We start from the raw sequence: 20747 nt of genomic DNA, 5'->3' as shown, positions 1-20747 counted from the left end.
CCCCAAATTGTAATTTTATAGCAGCGTCATTGCCCAAATAGACTTTTGCCTTTCGGTCCGATTCGGTAACTTTTTTTCTTGTCCTGTCTTATCCTTTGGATTCCGACTTTTTCTTGAGAAACTTTCGGCCTGCCACCAGCTCCTCCGCCTCCTCCCGTGTCCTTGCTATTCTCAAGATGATTCCATTTGATTCCTATTCTCGGCTGGTAGTTTCCAGTTTCGGCTCTAACTTGGCGCAATTCGATTTCGTCCTTAAACTGAATGGAATGGCCGCTCCGCCAGTTACCCTCTAATCTGGGAGTCCTTTCAGGCCATTTGGAGACGAAGTACAGGGTATCTGGGAAAGGGCTCTGGCACGTGAGGCTAGCACTTTCCGGGCCAGGGCGTTGATGGGCTGATGGTCGCTTTTGGGCCTCTGGCTATCCAGCCATCCAGCCATCCGTCTGTCCTGTTGCATCCTGGCCAGTTAGGCGGGCGCATATTTTATTCAGGCTTTCATTTAGATCGACCTCCGCCTCTGACCCGCCTCTGACCCTCCTCTGAGCCAGGTCACATGTAATTTTTGTTTAGCCATTCCAATTGCAATTCCATTTCGCAAAAGGGAGCCACTGCCCCGGGGCGGGTGGTGGCAGGTGGGCGGGCAATATAAATCAACTTTAATTTAAATGCCTGGCTGCAGCAATGAAATCGGGATGAGCTCTCAGGACACTGGACAAATGAAGCCAACTGCGGCCAGGAGGGTCAGGAGGGTTCGGGTGGTGGTCCTTTATGCTGGCATCCATCTATTGGTCCCTTTATGGCTCCCTGGAACTCCGCCAGAGTACGATTTAATCAAAATGTGTATGCTGCGGTCGGGGGAGAGGGAAGGAAGGCAGGGGTGTCCTTTGTCAGGAAAATCAAATAAAACCCCCCCACACTCCGCCCCGCTACTTACTGCGGTATTAACGCATCCCATCTCTGTCTTGGTGCAACCGACTCATGTCCATGTTTCTTCTCTTTCTTTCCGCAGGATACCCGCAACCCATGTACCGTTGGCTCAAGGACGGCGTGCCAGTGGGCGACTTCTCGTCCAGCCAGTTCTACCGCTTCCACAGTACGCGGCGCGAGGATGCGGGCAGCTACCAGTGCATCGCCAGGAACGATGCCGGATCCATATTGAGCGAGAAGAGCGATGTTGTGGTGGCCTGTAAGTATACACACACTCCTCCAGGAGGCTGGAGAGGATCCATTTGGGGTTTGGACTGACTGACTGACTGGGTGGGTGGGGGAGGATCCTTAAGGTTTCATTTATGTTTCGATTAGCGGCCATTCCTTTAAAGACTCCAGGCTGGATCACAGTGTCCTCCAAAGCAGAACCGGAAAGTGTCGACTTATTAGACTTACTAGGAGTGGGAGGACATCCCCTGGGGGGTAGGATGCTGTTCGGGGCACAAGGATTACTAATCAAACGGCTGTCACGGCACTGGCATGTCGAGTGTTTTCCTGGGAAACCTCCTCCCCCACCCGCCCGGTTGGGGGTTAAATGTTTAGCTGCTAATTTTTCTTTAATACGAACTTAATTACAACATGAACGAGGAGGTCACCGGGTAGGAGTGGGTGTGGGAGTGGGTGGTGGTGTGAGGGGGTGTGGGTGTGTTACGAACAATTAGACAAGTAAGTGTGAGTGACACTTGAGCTCCGTGTGCCGGGGCGAGTGCCTATTACCCCACTACTTGAACTAATAAATCCTCCTCGACCTCCTCTCCTGCTGATTCCCCCGAACCGAATTCACGGTGACCTTCTTTTCTGGGGGTAGAGTGGGGCAGAGTGGGGGCATGGCCTGCTGACAGACTGACTCAATGACTCAATGACTCGTTGACTGGTTGACTTGGAGCAGCTGGTATGCATGGTAGTTGGAGCAGCGTCTTGAGCACTTAATTAATTGTAGGAGAGGGCAACTTAAACTGAACCTAATAACCTTTAAAGCTGGGGGGCTGGCTGCCTCTTCGATGGGCGGTGGGGGGTGGTATCGGGCGGTGACTTGCCCGCAGGCCGCAGTGCCTTCAATTCAATTAGCGAGTGACACCACAGGAAGGCAGCTTGTGCGGCAGAGCTTCATGGCTGGCTGAGCTCAAGCCCAAGCCCTCCTGGAAGAGGCTTTCCTTTCACTAACCCACTACTCCTCCTCTCCCCCTCTCCTTAGATATGGGCGTCTTTGAGAATACCACCGAGGGACGGCTGACGGTGACCAGCGGCCATCCGGCGGTCTTCGATATGCCGGCCATAGACTCGGTGCCGACGCCCTCGGTGATGTGGCAGTCGGAGGACGGGCCCCTCAACTACGACATCAAGTACGCCTTCACCCAGGCCAACCAGCTGATCATCCTGAGCGCCGGCGAGGGCGACCGGCGGGGCTACCGCGCCCGGGCCACCAACACCCAGCTGGGCAAGGAGGAGAGCAGCGCCTATGTCCATCTGAACGTGAGCGGTGACCCGTTCGTGGAGGTGGCGCCCGAGATCATTGTACGGCCGCAGGACGTCAAGGTCAAACTGGGCACCGGCGTCGTCGAGCTGCAGTGCATCGCCAATGCCCGGCCCCTGCACGAGCTGGAGACTCTCTGGCTGAAGGACGGCCTGGCCGTGGAGACCGCCGGCGTCCGGCACACCCTCAACGACCCTTGGAACCGCACCCTGGCCCTCCTGCAGGCCAACAGCTCCCATTCCGGAGAGTACACCTGCCAGGTGCGGCTGCGCAGCGGCGGCTATCCGCCAGTGAGCGCCTCGGCCCGCCTACAGATCCTCGAGCCGCCCGTCTTCTTCACGCCGATGCGGGCGGAGACGTTCGGGGAGTTTGGCGGACAGGTGCAGCTGCCCTGCGACGTGGTGGGCGAGCCCACGCCCCAGGTCCGGTGGTTCCGGAACGCAGAGTCGGTGGACGCCCACATCGAAAGCGGAAGGTGAGTCGCCACATCGATGGCCCGGGAGAGTACTATAGTAATGCCTAATCCTTTCCAGATATGCACTGAGCACGGACAACACCCTGGTGATCAAGAAGCTGGTCCTGGACGACGCCGCCATGTTCCAGTGCCTGGCGAGCAACGAGGCCGGCGAGAACTCGGCCAGCACCTGGCTGCGCGTGAAAAGTAAGTCGAGAGGTTTCCGGCTGTGTCCGAGTGGCACTGGAAGCGGAGTGGCTATTAAGCAGGGACAGAAAGAACAGGATACTGTTGTCCCATCTCTTGGACAAGGACAAGAGACTCCTCCACTCATGACTAGTTACTCATGACTAGTTACTGTTTAGATTAGTTAGAGCTTTTAATGTCGTGATCCTGGAGAGAAACCATCCAATACAGATGGTCTGAGCCACTCCCCCTTCAGTGCCAGTCGGGCGCCACATGCAGCTACTGCCTGATGCCTGGATCATAACCCATCCTAGTCTAAGTAAGCCACCTTTGGAGCGGCCCCCTAACCATTTTGCATTCTCGCCTCTAACCCATATTGCTAACCACGAATACGAATCCATAGCAGACACCGCCAAGAAACGCGTCAAACGCCTGGCCCAGCCCCGTATCCTCAGGGTAAGAGCTTCGCATGCTGGCTTGGGATCGGGATCGGGATCGGGAGCGGAAAGGGGCTCGGGCTCAGGATCGGGAACTGGTACCATTGGTAAACGCAAGGACTTCCGCTTTGGTATGGGCATCTCTACAGCATTAAGTGATACACAAACAAGCACCCTTACAACCACCTAGAATTGAATTTGAAACCACTATAGCACCACCCAATGCACCACCCACCCACCCACACCATTGCACCACCTTGAAAAATATCCTGTAGCTGGTAGTCTATTTGATTGTTTTGCGATCCAATTTGTTGTTTTATTGGCCTGCCTGCCTGCCTGCCAGCCAGCCCGAGGCCAGTGCCTGGCAAGTCTTAGTCTAAGCTTAAACATTATCTCTAAGTATTCCTTTGACTGGCTGTCCTGGCTGGCATCTCCTCCTACCCACCCAACTCCCTAGCTCCTAGCTTCTAGCTCCTCCTTTTTTTTTCCTTCATTCCTAATTTGTTTTTCGCCCTGCGGGTGATGGAGCTCCATTGCATTGCAGAATACGTTACTTTATGGAGCGCCGAGGGCTCTGGTGTGCTGGCCAGAAGCTGGAATTTCATTTGCCCAGTCTCCCCATCCCCCCACCACCTGGTGGCCACTCTTCTATCCAGTTTGTCAAAAGCTAAGGAATTTTTCATTCAAGTTGATTAGTCGGGCATGTGGCCCTCATCGGGAGAGTCTCCTCCGACATGAAAGCGAAAGTATGATTCGAGATTCGGGATTAGTCTTGGAAGAGTTATGGGTGGATGGATGAAGATGCCACCAAGACGGTTGCTAACCTGCCCCCCAAGTGCCGTTAAGGTGCCACTTTGCATTTTAATGAACTCCATAATGCGAAAATTAAGATTGACACACGAGAGTCATACTTGGGAGTCGGAGTTTGGTTGAAGGAGTCCTGTCATGCTGAATCATTCGCCATTCATGAGAAGAGGAGAGTGACTTGGTTGGCGTTTAAATATTTGACAGAGTCCTTTGAAGGACATGCCGGAACAGTGTCGGACATATTGTTCTCCCAAGTTGGAGAGACATTAGAGGCAAACTTTGTCCTTGCCACCGCACTTGCATTTTTATGACCCCACCAGTTCTGGACGGGATTTCATGTAAATTTCAAATCTCTATGCATATTTTCCAGTTCTTGGCCAAGTCCTAGTCCTGGTCCTAGTCCTAGCCTGGACCGATGAAGAAGTTAAGGGATTTTGTCGTCGGCGGTTTATTGAAAAACTTTCCAGCCTCATAGTTGGCCAGGGCATGGGGAAAGTTGCTGATTATGTTGCTCCTCGGCTGTGCCCCCAATCCTGGATCCTGGGAATCTGGGTTACCAATCGTTGCGGCTCATTTAATTTTATTTTCGTAAGCTAATTCGAGTCGATTTGTTTGTCTGCGCCAGCGCACTTTACGACTCCATTCCGGTCATCATTTAGTCCCCCCCCCCGAAGAGGAGTCCAGTCCGGATGGGTTTTATTGCCGACAGAAGTTCTCTCCTCCTCCTGGTAATCAGGGGAACGGGAAGCCGTCCTAATCGGCTTTTAGAGAAGGAGCACTGCCGGACCTTTTCCCAGCGCTCCTGTTCCTGTCCGTAATTGGTGGAGGCTGCGATAATCCAGATCAGAATCTGAATCGGATTACGAACACCTTTGCTCCTCGAGTTCAACTCTGATTCGATTGCCAGAGTTCCGGAGCTAGTGCATCTCACCTGCTAGGGCAGTCCCTAATTTCCTGGCCGGGCTGGAGGGGCAGGGACGACTCTTAATCCGGCTCACTTGATTTCATTCTGGAATTCCTTTCGTTTATTGTTTGTACGACCCGTTTATCTCCGGGTGTCCTTCGTCCGGCAACAAGTGGCATCTGTACTCCCAGCTCCTCGCTATTTTCCGCATGGAAGGCCACTTGAAGGATAATCCTTGTGCCGGAGCACTTTTCACTTAGAGATAGGCGAAGAAGTTGAGTTGGGAAATTATTTTCCAGCTTTTCGCGTTCAGCGAAACGTGAAAGGGAGCCGTCGTCTGGAGCACTGGAGGCAGGGGGGCAGGACCCCGGCTGCAGTTTAATTGCTCCTCGTGCCGGTGCCCGCCCGATGTTTGTCAAAGTTTTGCATCTTTCCGTGAGCTGTGTTGGCCTTTTCTGGGGCGCCTTGGCACTTTATTTCTGTTAAGTTGGCGTGAATCCCCACAGGTACTCTCTCTCTCCTCGTGGCTCTGGATCCAGCTCCAGCTCCAGCTCCTCCTTCTGTTTCTGTTTCTGTTTCTGTTTCTGGTCTTGGTGCTGGTGATGTTGGTGTGCACTTTCCGGCTGCCTGGGCAGGCTTCTGCTCTTCAAACTCGAGCAACATAATTTCGTAATTTCCCGAAACGCAAAAGTGATTTTAATCGCCGCTTCCTGCCATTGCCACCCGCTTTTCCGCCCCCATTGCCTCCCTCCTCCCCCTTGTCTTTGAGTAATTAGGTGACTTGTGGGCGTGGTGGGCGTGGAGTGACGGCTCAATGCGATTTCCAGTCCGCGAATTTGTGGCAATTTCTTTGTTTGCTTTTCCTGAAACTAGTGGCCCGCCAACAGGTGGTGTTCACGCGAGGTCAGAGGTTACCCTGGTTTCGAGTTGATTCCTGGACCAGACCAAATGGCTAGTGATATGGATGATACCCAACAGCCACTGGCCAGAAAACGGCCTTTCGGCATCACAAGATGGCTCTTTTGAAACTTAATTCCTGGCAACCTGAATAATTAATTCGCAGCAAAGGGTGATTTCCGATTAGTGTGCTGCAAGGAGTCGCAGGACCCAACCCCGAAACAAGGACCCTGCCAAGGCGGCCTTCGCTTTATGCTTATTAAAGAAAGAAGCACCAGGGTGGAGGGTGGAGGGACCTGAAAGCTGAAACGAAAAACCGTTTAAGCGGTGCGAAGTGGGTCGGGAGCGGGGGCGGGTGTGGGTGTGGGGTCGGGGAGCCCATTGAATTTAGAGTCCCGACTCCTGGCAGCACGGCACGAAGGCGAAAACAATTCGCATGCAAATGTGGCGCTGGGAGCTGGGAGCTGGGGCCTGCCCCCCTCTCAATGGCCAAGTAATGGCAATTATTGCCATCGCACGCCATTGCCCCGGCCACTGGCCCCCCCCCCCCCCTACACCAACCCCCTCCGGCCTTTGAGCTCCGAGCAAGCCACTTGTCCGGCTGAGTGAGCGTTTTATTATGACTTCAAGTTGATGGCGGGCGGGCCTCCTTAGTGGGTCAGCTCGAAATTAATTACGGGCCGCCGTTTGACGAGGGCTCCAGCTCCGATAGGGGCATAAGAAATGTCACCAAAGTGCCCCAAACAAATATTCATACTTGGAGTCGGAGTCGGAGACGGAGTCGTCGAGTGGTGACCGAAGTTTGTGCAACCAGGGCGTATGCTTGATATTTTATTGCGTATACGCCGGGTGGGTCTGTTTGGCCCTGGTCTTGTTTAAAAAATCAGTTCGATCTGGAAACTCTTCTCCGCAAATTGTTTCTTGAGGTCCTTGGTCCTTCGTGTCTTTAATATGCGCCTTGCGTGTGCCATAAAGGGGCCACAGCAGTCGGGGGGTCGGCCCCGGGCAGTGGCCACCACCGGGGCAGCTTAAGCACACTTAACACGTTGACCCGCCAAAGGAGCTATCCGGGGCCTCAGGGTGATGTAATGGCCTGCGCGGCTTAATTGTCCTTAAAGTGCATATATCGGCTTAAAGCTGAGCCCTTCTCTTCTGAACACCTTTCCTCCTCTGTGATTTCCCTGCAAAACTGCAACATCCTCGGCCAACAGACACCCACACTCGGCACTTAATATCTTGAGGTGGTGGGATGGGATGGGGGCGGTAGAGGGGGCTTTTATTGTAATTTTATGCTCTTATTTGCATAAGCGTAGTTAACGGGATGCTTCATCATGCGAAATTATTACGAATATTATTACATTTGCGCGCCACTTGGCCATAACAATGAGAAGGAGTCCCCGACAGGGCCAGCACCAGGGCCGAGCAGGTGCTCCCAGGCCATCGTGCCACTCAAAATCCAATAAATAATTTACATTAACCAGTGGCAGTGGCAATGGCAACAATAAGGCAACATGATTCATTGTCCAGAGTCGGTATCCAGCGAAAGGTGGATCGGATCCAGTCAATGGAGCAGTTAATCAGCCAACGAGGAATCGATTACAATCAACTGCCGGCCAATCAGGCCAGTTAACGGAGGGCATCCTCAGGAAGAACCCTATCCAGGAGCCTCCCTTTCATTAGCCTCAACTTTTAATCAGCACTTTGTAGCTAGTTATGTTTTTAGTTATTGGTCCTTATCCTTATCCCAACTAACTAAAAATAATCAAACACTTGTTACTCACTAATCTGACTACCAACTGTTCTCTGAGCCGCCACTAATCCGACATCCTGCTTTCCTGCAGCCTCGGCCCCCGTGCTGGAGCAGCCGCCGCAGAATGTGACCGCCCTGGACGGTAAGGACGCAACGATATCTTGCCGGGCCGTGGGATCCCCCAATCCGAACATCACCTGGATATACAACGGTAAGTGAGCTTAGCAGTGTTCCAGCATGGCTGCTCCTCCATTTAGTGCTAATCGCTAATCGCTAATCCTAATCGCTAATCTCTTATTTTAATATCTTAATGCTAACACCGAACCGCCTGCCTGTTTGCCTGCCAATAACCCGACCCTGCTACACCCGCCACCTGCCTGCGTAGAAACCCAACTGGTGGAGATCTCCAGCCGGGTGCAGATACTCGAATCCGGTGACCTGCTCATCTCGAACATCCGCCCCACCGACGCCGGGCTGTACATCTGTGTGCGGGCCAACGAGGCGGGCAGCGTCAAGGGCGAGGCCTTCCTGAGTGTACTGGGTGAGTATTATCCTGCTAGCTGGCTGCGATCCCTTAACCTTGGCCCAGGGATGCCACCGGGAGTAATGAATACTCCTCCGCCGAGTGCCTGCTTGCTGGAGCGTTTAACTTGCGGCAGGCTGCTCCTCGAGTCCTTGAATAAGAGTCCTTGTCCTCTCCATCAATTGTTCAATGGCGGGGCTTTGATGTGGCTGTCAGCTGTGGGGAATCTGTTATCCAAAATGTTATCCAGCCCGGCTATAATATCTCCTATATCCAACTAACTGCGGGATCCAACAGTCCTGAAAGGGTTCTCACTCCCCAGGAGGGCGGAGGTAGGGCGGAGTCCTTCAATTGCTTTTGTGATAATACACAAATCCACACACCATACACCATACACCATACACCACACACACGTGTCTATGGCTTTTGAACCCGGAGCTCAAATGATTTTTTAAGGGCTTGCCGCGCTTGCCCGCCATTGTGTTGTTTGTGTAATTAAAGTTGATTTGCAAACAGAGCTATATTTTTGGCCCCGACCAGGGATCTGGTCCAGGACCATGTGTGTGTGTGTGTGTGTGTGTGGCCCTAAAAGGCAGCCTCAATGCGCGGCTAATTGGCAAAACGCCGCCGCCGCTCAGCATGGAATGCGGACACTGGACGGTGGTCGGTGGACACTGCAGACTTTACCACTGCGGCCACCAAACTGATGGCAGTTTTCCATCACCATCGCCCCACCGCCCCACCATCCAGAATCCGGCTCGCTTTATTTGGTGCATAAAACACAGAGCTCCAAGTCGGGGGGAAAAGAAATAAAAAACAGAACATGGTCGTAGAAGCGACTACTGGATGTCCTAGATGGGACTTGGGAGGCACTATTATCATCAGACTTATCCAAAACACCTCTGAAAACGCACATCCCCTTTATAGGCCAGGGTATGCCAGGGTGCCAGAGCAAACAAGGTTCATTTGGGGGCTTCGCTGCCGGCATTCGACACTCGCCTCGCCATTCGCCGGAATGCAGTGGAGTGTAGAGTGCAGTGAACAGTTCATCTCGTCAGTCCGTCCGGCTCTCCATATGGGAAGCGACTTGGCTTATGCCAGCCACCAAGTACCAGCAGTAGCACTCCCCCCACATATCCCAACCCAACCCAGGTCTCCGACAATGTCTGGGCCACGGGGCGCGTTGAACTTTTGATGCATGCGGGCCAAGTGACTGCAAAAAGGGCGAAGAGAACAAATAAAAGGGAAACAGTGGAGCAGAGGAGCAGAAAAGCAAAAGAATTCCGGCCCGGAGATGGGGCAAAAAAAAAAGGGAAAAAACCATCAAATAAATAAAATCAAAAGGGAAGGCCATACATAAAAGAACAAACGACCTGCAGAGTACCCTGTAGAACCGTGCTGGTTGCATGAAAGGAATGCCAGTTGAACTAACTATTCGTTGTGGAGCCACCACCCCTAGTCCAGCTCAGCACTCTCCATAATCTGGCCTGTCCAGGATACTCCTGGTGTCCTGCCCAGCCCAGAATGGGCGATAAAAGTGGGCTGGGCTGTGGCGACTTGTCAATGCCACGACTTGCGGTTGCCGTGTGCCGTGTGCCCGGTGCCGGGTGGTGGCTCGTTCAATCCGCATTGCCGTGTTGTTAATGTGTTCCAGGGGCAGATCCAGTTCCAGCACACTTCTCACACTCCTCTCCACTTCTTTCACCCGCAGTGCGGACACAAATCATCCAGCCGCCGGTGGACACAACGGTGCTACTAGGACTCACCGCCACGCTGCAGTGCAAGGTGTCGAGCGACCCCAGTGTCCCGTACAATATCGACTGGTACCGCGAGGGTCAGGCGGCGCCCATCAGCAACTCCCAGCGGGTCGGGGTGCAGGCCGACGGCCAGCTGGAGATCCAGGCGGTGCGAGCCAGCGATGTGGGCAGCTACGCCTGCGTGGTGACCTCCCCCGGCGGTAACGAGACCCGGGCCGCCCGACTGAGCGTCATCGAGCTGCCGTTCCCGCCCAGCAACGTGAAGGTGGAACGCCTGCCGGAGCCACTCCAACGCAGCATCAACGTGTCCTGGACACCCGGCTTCGATGGCAACAGTCCCATATCCCAATTTATTATCCAGCGACGTGAGGTCTCCGAATTGGGTAAGTTTTTTGTATATCTTTTTTGGAATGGTAGCGGGGTATATACTTGTATTGGGTTTATCCTTAAAATCCGTATTTTTGGTGGCTGCCTGTAGTTTGTGGGTTGCGGTATTGGATTTATGATTTATGGACGGGTGGAGGGAGGTGGAAAGCGCCCCTTCCAGTAATTTACTCGAATTTCCATTTATTTTTTAAATTAAAAGTGGGGAGTCCCTTTGAGACTCCGATCAGATAGAAACTCCAATACACTTGGGGGGCAGAGACCAGCCATCCATCCCGACCAGACACCACAAAAGATACACCTTCTGATGCATATTTTCCTTTCTCTCTCTTTTTCTTCCATTCGATATTATTTTCGAACGCCAAACACCCACCGAACCACCCACTGGAACGGACTGACCTTGAATATATCTTTAATATATTGTATTTGATAACATTATCGTTGATAACCTTGTACATTCATTGGACTAATTTGCAATTGTATCCGTTGTTTTGCACTTTGTTTTCATTGCATCGATCATCCATCATCCAAATCACATCACGGAACACCACCATCACCCCTCACCTGTACTATACTGACACCTCACTACCACCCACTCACTCACAACCCTCATAACCACTCCCCGCCCTGCCTGCTGTTCTCCAAACACATTAACATCACAGAAAAATTCGTAGGTCCAGTGCCAGATCCACTCCTCAACTGGATCACCGAGCTGAGCAACGTCTCCGCCGAACAGCGATGGATCCTCCTGGAGAACCTCAAGGCGGCCACCGTCTACCAGTTTCGGGTCAGCGCCGTGAACCGAGTCGGTGAGGGTTCGCCCTCGGAGCCCAGCAACGTCGTCGAACTGCCCCAGGAGGGTGAGTACTTAGACCCCGTCCAGCCCCCAGTCCCTAGTCGCTTTTGCATCCCCACTCGTAGCCGTAATCGTAATCGTAATCATATGTGTTGTGTTTCCCATTCAGTTGTCTCTATGTGGCTTTGCTTTTCTTCAGTTTGTGAATATTTCTTTGGAGGCCTCCACCAGAGGTGGGAGCCCTCGATTCGTAGCTAAGGCCTTCATTTTGTACAGATTTTTTTAAGATTTTCGTTATGATTTTCCATTTTTGAGTATTTTTTCCATATTTATCCGAATCTTTTTGTTGAAACACTTGTATGTATGCTTGTAGGATGATATAGATTTTAGATGATATAGATATTCACTTTTTGGGGGTTAAAGCTTTAAACAGCTAGGAGATATAGTCAAAATTGGTAGGATACAGAATCATATGCCTATTTCTAAAGATTCAGACATGCTAGGCCTTGGGGTGTGTAGATATTACAAGAGATACCTCCACGGAAGTTTGGAAAATGGGGATCTAAAATTTGGCTTTGATATTTGGATAAGGATCTAAAGGAAATAGTTCAAGGAATCCATAATGGTATCCCTTTTGTGGATAGGATAGTTATTTCAAAAGATATGGAGGTTCTAGTGCTCAGAAGGAGATATTCAGGATTCTACAAGAGGTACCTCCAGAAAAAAATTGAAAAATAGGGACCTAAAATTTTAAATGGAGATTTTGATGAGGATTTGAAGGGAATAGTTCCAGGAGTCAATGAAGGTATCCCGCTTGAGGATCAGATGCTTAATTCCGAAGATATGGAGGTTCCAGACCTGAGAATAAAAACCATCCGGGATTCTACAAGGGCTACTGCCGAAAAATTTTAAAAAATGGGATCCAACATTTTAAATGTAGATTTTAATGAGGATTTAAAGATATTGTTCAACGAATCTATAAAGGTATCGCTTTTAAGGATTGGATGCTTACTTTCGAAGATACAACCATTATAAGGCTGGAAGGTGGAAATCCAAAATCCACAAGGGGTACCCCTACATAAAATCTGAAAAATAGGGATCCATAATTGGTTGTTGAGATTTTGATGAGGATTTAAAGAGGATTCTTCCAGGAGTCCATAGAGGTATCGCTTTTGAATATCGGATGCTTATTTCCGAAGATATGGGTGATATAGGGCTAAAAAGTGGAATCCCAGGATTCTACGAGAGGTACCGCCAAAAAATTGGAAAAATAGGGACCAAAAATTTCAAATGGAGATTTTGATGAGGATCTACAGGGAATAACTCATGGATTCCATAGAGGTATCCCTTTTGAAGATTGGATGCCAATTGCCGAAGATATAAAGGTTCTAGTACCCAGGAGTGGATTTCCAGAATTCTACAAGTGGTACCCTCACAAAAAATTGGAAAATAGGGATAAAAAATAGCAAACAAAGATTTGGATGAGGATTCAAAGGAAAAAGTTCCAGGAGTCCATAGAGGTATCCCGCTTAGGGATCGGATGCGTATTTTAGAAGATACAGAGGTTCAAGGAATAGGTTATGGAGTTAAGGGGTTTAATGGATGGACATGGTACTATATAGTAATACCGTAATATATATACTGAAAGCAAGGGGTACCCCTACAGAAATTTGAAGAACTATAAGGACTTCCAAGACTTGGCACTATTTTATTTGCATTTTTTATGATTTTGTGGATATTTGTTCAAGTTTTTAAAAAACCCTCTTCAGTTGGCTTGCCGTAGCACTTTTCGTTTTTCTTTTCGGAATAATTTTCCACCTTCTGTTGATGGCAGTGACACCTGTACAGTGAGACAGTGTCGCGCCGCCCATGTACATGCCCTGTATAGTGTAAAAAGAACTAATTCTGAACTCCTGTATGTATTGTACTCCTTACTGCCGTCGTTGTCGTCGCGACATGCGAATCGCTATGAATATTGAATTCCGCCGTGGTCGCCTGCTAGAGTTTCCGCTTCACCGAGGTATAAGTTACAACTAGCCCAGAGGCACGCCCCCTCAGACCCTCACCCCTCACACCCCCACACAGACACACCCACACACAAGAACACAAGACGTCCCGACTCCCCTCCAGAACCGAGGAGAGAGAAGTACCAGCTCTCGTGTGTTGTGGAACCCAGTGGTTCCGGATTTCTGATTCTCTCTTTGCGTTTCCCCTATGTAGCTCCCTCGGGACCGCCCGTGGGATTCGTTGGCTCCGCCCGGTCCATGTCGGAGATCATCACCCAGTGGCAGCCGCCTTTGGAGGAGCACCGCAACGGCCAGATCCTGGGCTACATCCTGCGCTACCGACTCTTTGGGTACAATAATGTGCCGTGGTCCTACCAGAACATCACCAACGAGGCGCAGCGCAACTTCCTCATCCAGGAGCTGATCACCTGGAAGGACTACATCGTCCAGATCGCCGCCTACAACAATATGGGCGTGGGCGTCTACACCGAGGGCTCCAAGATCAAGACCAAGGAGGGCGTACCCGAGGCCCCGCCCACGAAGGTGCGGGTCCAGGCGCTCAACTCCACGGCGGCCAGGGTAAGCTGGATTCCGCCCAATCCGCAGCAGATCAACGGCATCAACCAGGGGTACAAGATCCAGGCCTGGCAGCGTCGGGACATCGACGGCGAGTGGCGGGACTTTGAGAAGCGAATGATGACGGTGCCGCCCAGCCTGATAGACCCGCTGGCGGAGCAGACCGCCGTGCTGGGCGGCCTGGAGAAGTTCGCCGAGTACAATGTCAGTGTGCTCTGCTTCACGGATCCCGGCGACGGCGTGGCCAGCCAGCAGGTGCCGGTAAAGACCCTGGACGATGTACCGGACGAGGTGACGGCCCTGCACTTCGACGATGTGTCGGACCGGTCGGTGAAGGTGCTGTGGGCACCGCCACGCTTCTCCAACGGCATCCTCACGGGCTACACGGTGCGCTACCAGGTGAAGGACCGCCCGGATACGATGAAGGCGGTCAACCTGACGGCTGAGGACACGGAGCTGACGGTGGAGCAGCTGCAGGCCACGACCCACTACTGGTTCGAGATCTGCGCCTGGACGCGGGTGGGCAGCGGCGCACCCAAATCGGCCACCATTCAGTCCGGGGTGGAGCCCGTCCTGCCCCACGCCCCGACCAACCTGGCCCTCTCCAACATCGAGGCCTTCTCGGTGGTGCTCCAGTTCACGCCCGGCTTCGACGGCAACTCCAGCATCACCAAGTGGAAGGTGGAGGGCCAGACGGCGCGCAACATGACCTGGTTCACCATCTGCGAGATCAACGACCCCGACGCGGAGACCCTCACGGTCACCGGCCTGATGCCGTTCACCCAGTACCGCCTGCGCCTCAGCGCCACCAACGTGGTGGGCAGCTCACGGCCCTCGGACGCCACCAAGGACTTCCAGACCATCCAGGCCAGGCCCAAGCATGCTCCCTTCAACGTCACGGTCCGGGCGATGAGTGCCCAGCAGCTGCGGGTGCGGTGGATTCCCCTCCAGCAGACGGAGTGGTACGGCAACCCGCGCGGCTACAACATCTCCTACAAGCCACTGGAGAAGACACCCGGCGCCGTTCGGGGCGTGCCCCGTTCGGTGGTGATCGAGGACCACACGGCCAACTCGCACGTCCTGGAGGGCCTCGAGGAGTGGACCGTGTACGAGGTGCGGATGAACGCCTGCAACGATGTGGGCTGCTCCCGGGAGAGCGGCACTGCCGTGGAAAGGACTCGCGAGGCGACGCCCAGCTACGGGCCCCTGGACGTGCAGGCGAACGCCACCTCTTCCACCACGGTGGTGGTGCGCTGGGGCGAGGTGCCCAAGCAGCACCGCAACGGCCAGATCGACGGCTATAAGGTGTTCTATGCCGCCGCGGACCGCGCCGGCCAGCCGGTGCTCCATAAGACCATCCCCAGCAACTCGACCTTCACCACCACGCTGACGGAGCTGAAGAAGTTCGTCGTCTACCACGTCCAGGTGCTGGCCTACACGCGCCTGGGCAACGGCGCCCTCAGCGCCCCGCCCATCCGGGTGCAGACCTTCGAGGACACCCCCGGCGTTCCGTCGAACGTCAGCTTCCCGGACGTCACCCTGACCATGGCGCGCATTATCTGGGACGACCCGATAGACCCCAACGGCGAGATCCAGGCCTACCAGGTCACCTACACCCTGAACGGCAGCGCCAACCTCAACTACAGCCGCGAGTTCCCGCCCTCGGACCGCACCTTCCGGGCCACCCAGCTGCTGCCGGAGAAGTACTACAGCTTCAGCGTGACGGCCCAGACCCGGCTCGGCTGGGGCAAGACAGCCACCGCCCTCGTGTACACCACCAACAACCGGGAGCGACCCCAGGCGCCATCCGTGCCTCAGGTGTCGCGCAGCCAGATCCAGGCCCACCAGATCACCTTCAGCTGGACGCCAGGGCGGGACGGGTTCGCCCCGCTCCGCTACTACACGGTGGAGATGCGCGAGAACGAGGGCCGCTGGCAGCCGCTGCCCGAGCGCGTCGACCCCCTGCTGAGCTCCTACACGGCCCTCGGCCTGCGCCCCCACACCACCTACCAGTTCCGCATCCAGGCCACCAACGACCTGGGACCCTCGGCCTTCAGTCGCGAGAGCGTGGTGGTGCGGACCCTGCCGGCGGCACCCGCCGTCGGAGTGGGCGGTCTGAAGGTGGTGCCCATCACCACCACCTCGGTGCGGGTGCAGTGGAGCGCCCTGGAGACGGGCATGTGGAACGGTGATGCTGCCACCGGTGGCTACCGGATCCTCTACCAGCAGCTCTCCGACTTTCCCACCGCCCTGCAGTCCACCCCCAAGACGGACGTGCTGGGCATCAACGTGAACAGCGTGGTGCTCGCCGACCTCCAGCAGGACCGCAACTACGAGATCGTGGTGCTGCCCTTCAACTCCCAGGGCCCCGGTCCGGCCACTCCGCCGGCGGCGGTTTACGTGGGCGAGGCAGTGCCCACCGGAGAGCCCCGCGCCGTGGACGCCGCACCCATTTCCAGCACCGAGGTGCGCCTGCTGTGGAAGCCCCCGAAGCAGAGCATGCAGAACGGCGACATCCTGGGCTACAAGATCTTCTACCTGGTGACCTACTCGCCGCAGGCCCTGGAGCCGGGCCGCAAGTGGGAGGAGGAGATCGAGGTGGTCTCCGCCACGGCCACCTCGCACAGCCTGGTCTTCCTGGACAAGTTCACCGAGTACCGCATCCAGCTGCTGGCCTTCAATCCCGCCGGCGACGGTCCCCGCTCCGCCCCCATCACGGTGAAGACCCTGCCCGGTGTGCCGAGTGCGCCCCTGAACCTCCGGTTCGCGGACATTACGATGCAGAGTCTGGAGGTGACCTGGGACCCGCCCAAGTTCCTCAACGGCGAGATCCTGGGCTACCTGGTGACCTACGAGACCACGGAGGAGAACGAGAGTAAGTGGCTCTGCTTTTGGTCGAAATATAAGACCTTTCTCACCTGTATACCCTCTTCCCTTCCAGAATTCAGCAAGCAGGTGAAGCAAAAGGTGTCCAACACCACGCTCCGGGTGCAGAACCTCGAGGAGGAGGTCACCTACACCTTCACGGTGCGCGCCCAGACCACGGTGGACTACGGGCCGGGGGTAAGTGAGAACGTGACCACCGGACCCCAGGACGGCTCTCCGGTGGCACCGCGGGACCTCATCCTAACCAAGACGCTGTCCAGCGTGGAGATGCACTGGATCAACGGGCCCTCGGGCCGGGGCCCCATCCTGGGCTACCTGATCGAGGCCAAGAAGCGAGGTAAGTGGCTAGCGTAGAGTACTCTGGTTTTGGACGCCTCATTAGTCTCACATCTGAAATGTATCTGTATCTTCTTGCTTCCCTTCCCTGCATTGGGTTACCACTTGGTGGCTTGGTTCTAATCCTTTCCAAACCTAAACAAAACCATTCTTTTTGCGAAATGCTTGCGTAGAAAAAGGAGATCCGGCGTTTGTTTGTGAGTATTCCCGATCCCGATTCAAAGAGTAGAATCTATCGCCTAACGAACGTAGCTAGCAGGGGAGATCCTTACTCCTCTTACTCCTCTTTCCCCCAAACCATATCAGAGTATACTCACACACACCTATCCATCCCCCCACAGACGACTCTCGATGGACCAAGATCGAGCAAACCAAGAAGGGAATGATGCAGGACTTCACCGTCAGCTACCACATCCTGATGCCCTCGACGGCCTACACCTTCCGGGTGATCGCCTACAACCGGTACGGCATCTCCTTCCCCGTCTACTCCAAGGACTCGATACTGACGCCCTCAAAGCTGCATTTGGAGTATGGATACCTGCAGCATAAGCCCTTCTATCGGCAGACCTGGTTCATGGTCTCCCTGGCGGCCACTTCCATCGTGATCATCGTAATGGTGATCGCGGTGCTGTGTGTCAAGAGCAAGAGCTACAAGTACAAGCGTAAGTTGGCCCGCGAATGCCTTCTGAAGTGTCCTTATACTGATTCCATCTCTCCTTCCCCCGCAGAGGAGGCCCAGAAGACGCTGGAGGAGTCGATGGCCATGTCGATTGACGAGCGCCAGGAACTGGCTTTGGAGCTGTACCGCTCCCGGCACGGCGTCGGCACCGGAACCCTCAACAGCGTGGGCACCTTGAGGAGCGGCACTCTGGGCACCCTGGGCCGGAAGTCCACCCACCGGCCGCCGCCCAACGTCCAGCTGGGCAAGAGCCCGCCGCGCCCGTCGCCCGCCTCCGTGGCCTACCACAGCGACGAGGAGAGCCTGAAGTGCTACGACGAGAATCCCGACGACAGCAGCGTGACGGAGAAGCCCTCGGAGGTCAGCAGCTCGGAGGCGTCCCAGGTGAGTGTTCCTCAGTTCCAGGGGTGGGGTATCCAGGGGGTTCTTGAGAGAAAAGACACTCCAGACACAAGACAAGCATTAGACACTGCACCGGGTAACCGAATTCCAAACACACATACCCCGATCCACGTTCCGGATTTCTTGAAACTAAATCTCGGCATTTGTTCTCGCTCCCAACCATGCGGACGATGCGGACTTGGTCTGGTCTGCAGGAGAAGGTAAAGCTGAACGTCCTCTGATCCCCACTGTGATTGTCTTTGTGTTTTCGTTACCTCCATGTTTTGTTGTGTTCTGTTGTGCTGAGCTAATCCCCATGTTGAGCCACCCGTCTAATCCTGTACTCTATCCCCCGATCCGAACCTTTCAGCACTCGGAGAGCGAGAACGAGAGCGTCCGCAGCGATCCCCACTCGTTCGTCAACCACTACGCCAATGTAAACGACTCCCTGCGCCAGTCGTGGAAGAAGACGAAGCCGGTGCGAAACTACTCCAGCTACACCGACTCGGAGCCGGAGGGCAGCGCTGTGATGAGTCTCAATGGTGGCCAGATCATCGTCAATAACATGGCCCGGTCGAGGGCGCCGCTGCCCGGCTTCTCCTCGTTTGTCTGACAATCAACCGAGTTCTAAGATCTAAGCGCCGGTAGCAGCGGCACCGTCATCCGGGAGACCTTTGTCTAGGACGAGGACGAGGACGAGGACGCGGACGTGGACTTGAACCTGGAGTTGGAGAGGAGGAGCTGAGGCGGCTGAGACAGAAGGGAGGAATGACTGGAACCCGAGAGCACCGGAGGACACACTCACATATCAGACGCGGGTCAGTCTCAGCCCCCCCAGCTTGGCGCCTCCGCCGATCCGCTGCTACATGGATACACTACACCCCCACTGGAGATATCTGGACTGGAGACTGGAGACAGGAGACATTCGTTTAGTTTAGCCCCCGAATATGCGTTAGTTTAGGTTCTAGTTTTACGAGAGATCTGAGATTGGCGGCATTTAGTTGGTGTTACCTATCCCCCAGCTCGACTCTGCTCCTAGTTAGGGCTTAGGTTTTTTTTTTTTTTTTAAATCGTGTTTTAGTACTAGATTGTGTATTTATTTTATGCATGTGTGTGCGCCCGTGTGCATGGTTTTTTTAGGTTTGTGTTTGTGTGTTGCGCCTTGGCAGCTGTTATCGTAGTTATCGACCTATCGATTCTATCGATTTATGGTAGTCCAAGGCGCTGAGTGAATGATCGGCGTGAATCCGGCGCAATCTCATTATGTTTAAACTTTCAAGAGTCGGAGGAGCTAGGAGGACGTTTGGACGAGGACAAGGAGGAGATGGATAACGAGGAGTATAGGATGCAAGGATGCAGCAACCGATTCAATCGGAGACAAAAAAAAAAAGAGTTCAATGAAACAAAAAAGCAGAGAATATTTAGAGAAATCTGCAAAAAGGATAAGAAACAAAATCATATCTTGTAAGCAAAAGATAGATGTATTGTTTTTTTTTTTTTTTGGAGTGGATAGTGCAAGCATGGAAGGCAGGAGGAGCATGAGGAGCTGGAGCTACCAGGCGGCATTGGCCGTAGGATGAGCTGGATAGGATATACATATATTCGGAGGTAATTGATAGGCCATATTAATGCAATTTTCTGTACCACTTAAGCCACAAAAACAAAACACACTTACAAAATACGAAAAGGATAAGGAGGTCCTTGCTCCCAATCGGGACAGTTTCGAGCGCATGCGCAGCCGACTAGCACTACGAGAGATCTTAGTAGACGTAAGATGCATTTTTTTTTTGGCTAGACGGGGCCTGGTCCCTGCTAGGTGGGTCCTGGCTAGGGGATACCCCAGGGATCAAGCCCTAAGTAACTCCTCTTTGATTGTTCAAACGACGATACCGATACCGATACCGATAGAACGATAGACCGATAACGATAGACGATAGACGACACTTAGTTGTATTTGAATGTGTAATAAGCAACTGCTTATATTTATGACTATATTTATATATCGATGTATTGTACATGTATATCTGTAACCTAAACGACTGATTATATATTTTTTTCGACTACCGATTACCACTTACTGATTACCGTTTACCGATAACTGACTATCGATTACCGATTATCGATTCAAATCAACGGTTTACCAATTAGTTGTATTCGTACTCCTCTAAACTTGTTCTTGGTTTTAGGCCACTCTGGCCGGGATCTGAGCCAGAATCGGAATCGGAAACAAGCTAAACCCTTTTGCAAGCTAATTTCTACTTCAAAGACTCGAAGCACAAGTTCATCTAGTTAAGCATAAATGTAATTGTAATTGTTGATTGATTGATTGATTGATTGATTGGTGGAAGATTGAAGGCAAGAGTTAGCCCTGGGTGGGTGAGGTCTCCGCAGGTCTCCCCCAAGGGTCGGAGGAGGGTCGTGCAGCAAGCGCAAAGTATTAGAATATTTATAAATACAATTTAAATGTGTAAATGTCATTTTGATGGAAACTACGAATACGAATTAATAAAAGAAGTGAAATCAATGT

General features: G+C 53.2%; 1 protein-coding gene across 10 annotated transcripts in view; it reads left to right on the top strand.

Annotated features, from left to right (window-relative positions):
* The window catches only part of sdk (sidekick cell adhesion molecule), a 56163-nt gene extending 35419 nt beyond the window's left edge, over positions 1 to 20744 (top strand). For 2 of the 10 annotated variants that reach the window (XM_070282798.1, XM_070282800.1), the window contains 14 exons: positions 1010 to 1186; positions 2183 to 2936; positions 2995 to 3122; positions 3505 to 3669; positions 7988 to 8107; positions 8282 to 8437; positions 10131 to 10559; positions 11223 to 11420; positions 13577 to 16813; positions 16880 to 17161; positions 17334 to 17357; positions 17502 to 17822; positions 17889 to 18223; positions 18591 to 20744. In XM_070282798.1, the coding sequence (XP_070138899.1) occupies positions 1010 to 1186; positions 2183 to 2936; positions 2995 to 3122; positions 3505 to 3669; positions 7988 to 8107; positions 8282 to 8437; positions 10131 to 10559; positions 11223 to 11420; positions 13577 to 16813; positions 16880 to 17161; positions 17334 to 17357; positions 17502 to 17822; positions 17889 to 18223; positions 18591 to 18833 (6569 nt within the window). In that variant the 3' untranslated portion in view covers positions 18834 to 20744. Of the gene's footprint in view, positions 1 to 1009; positions 1187 to 2182; positions 2937 to 2994; positions 3123 to 3504; positions 3670 to 7987; positions 8108 to 8281; positions 8438 to 10130; positions 10560 to 11222; positions 11421 to 13576; positions 16814 to 16879; positions 17162 to 17333; positions 17358 to 17501; positions 17823 to 17888; positions 18224 to 18590 lie in introns of those variants that run through there. The other 8 variants (XM_070282803.1, XM_070282811.1, XM_070282820.1 and 5 more) reach the window with 8 other exon arrangements.
* The last annotated feature ends 3 nt before the right edge of the window (positions 20745 to 20747 follow it).

This window comes from Drosophila bipectinata, chromosome XL (genome assembly GCF_030179905.1).
Source record: "Drosophila bipectinata strain 14024-0381.07 chromosome XL, DbipHiC1v2, whole genome shotgun sequence".
In the NCBI taxonomy this organism is placed as follows: domain Eukaryota; kingdom Metazoa; phylum Arthropoda; class Insecta; order Diptera; family Drosophilidae; genus Drosophila; species Drosophila bipectinata.
This window is presented reverse-complemented; position numbering and strand designations above follow the sequence as displayed.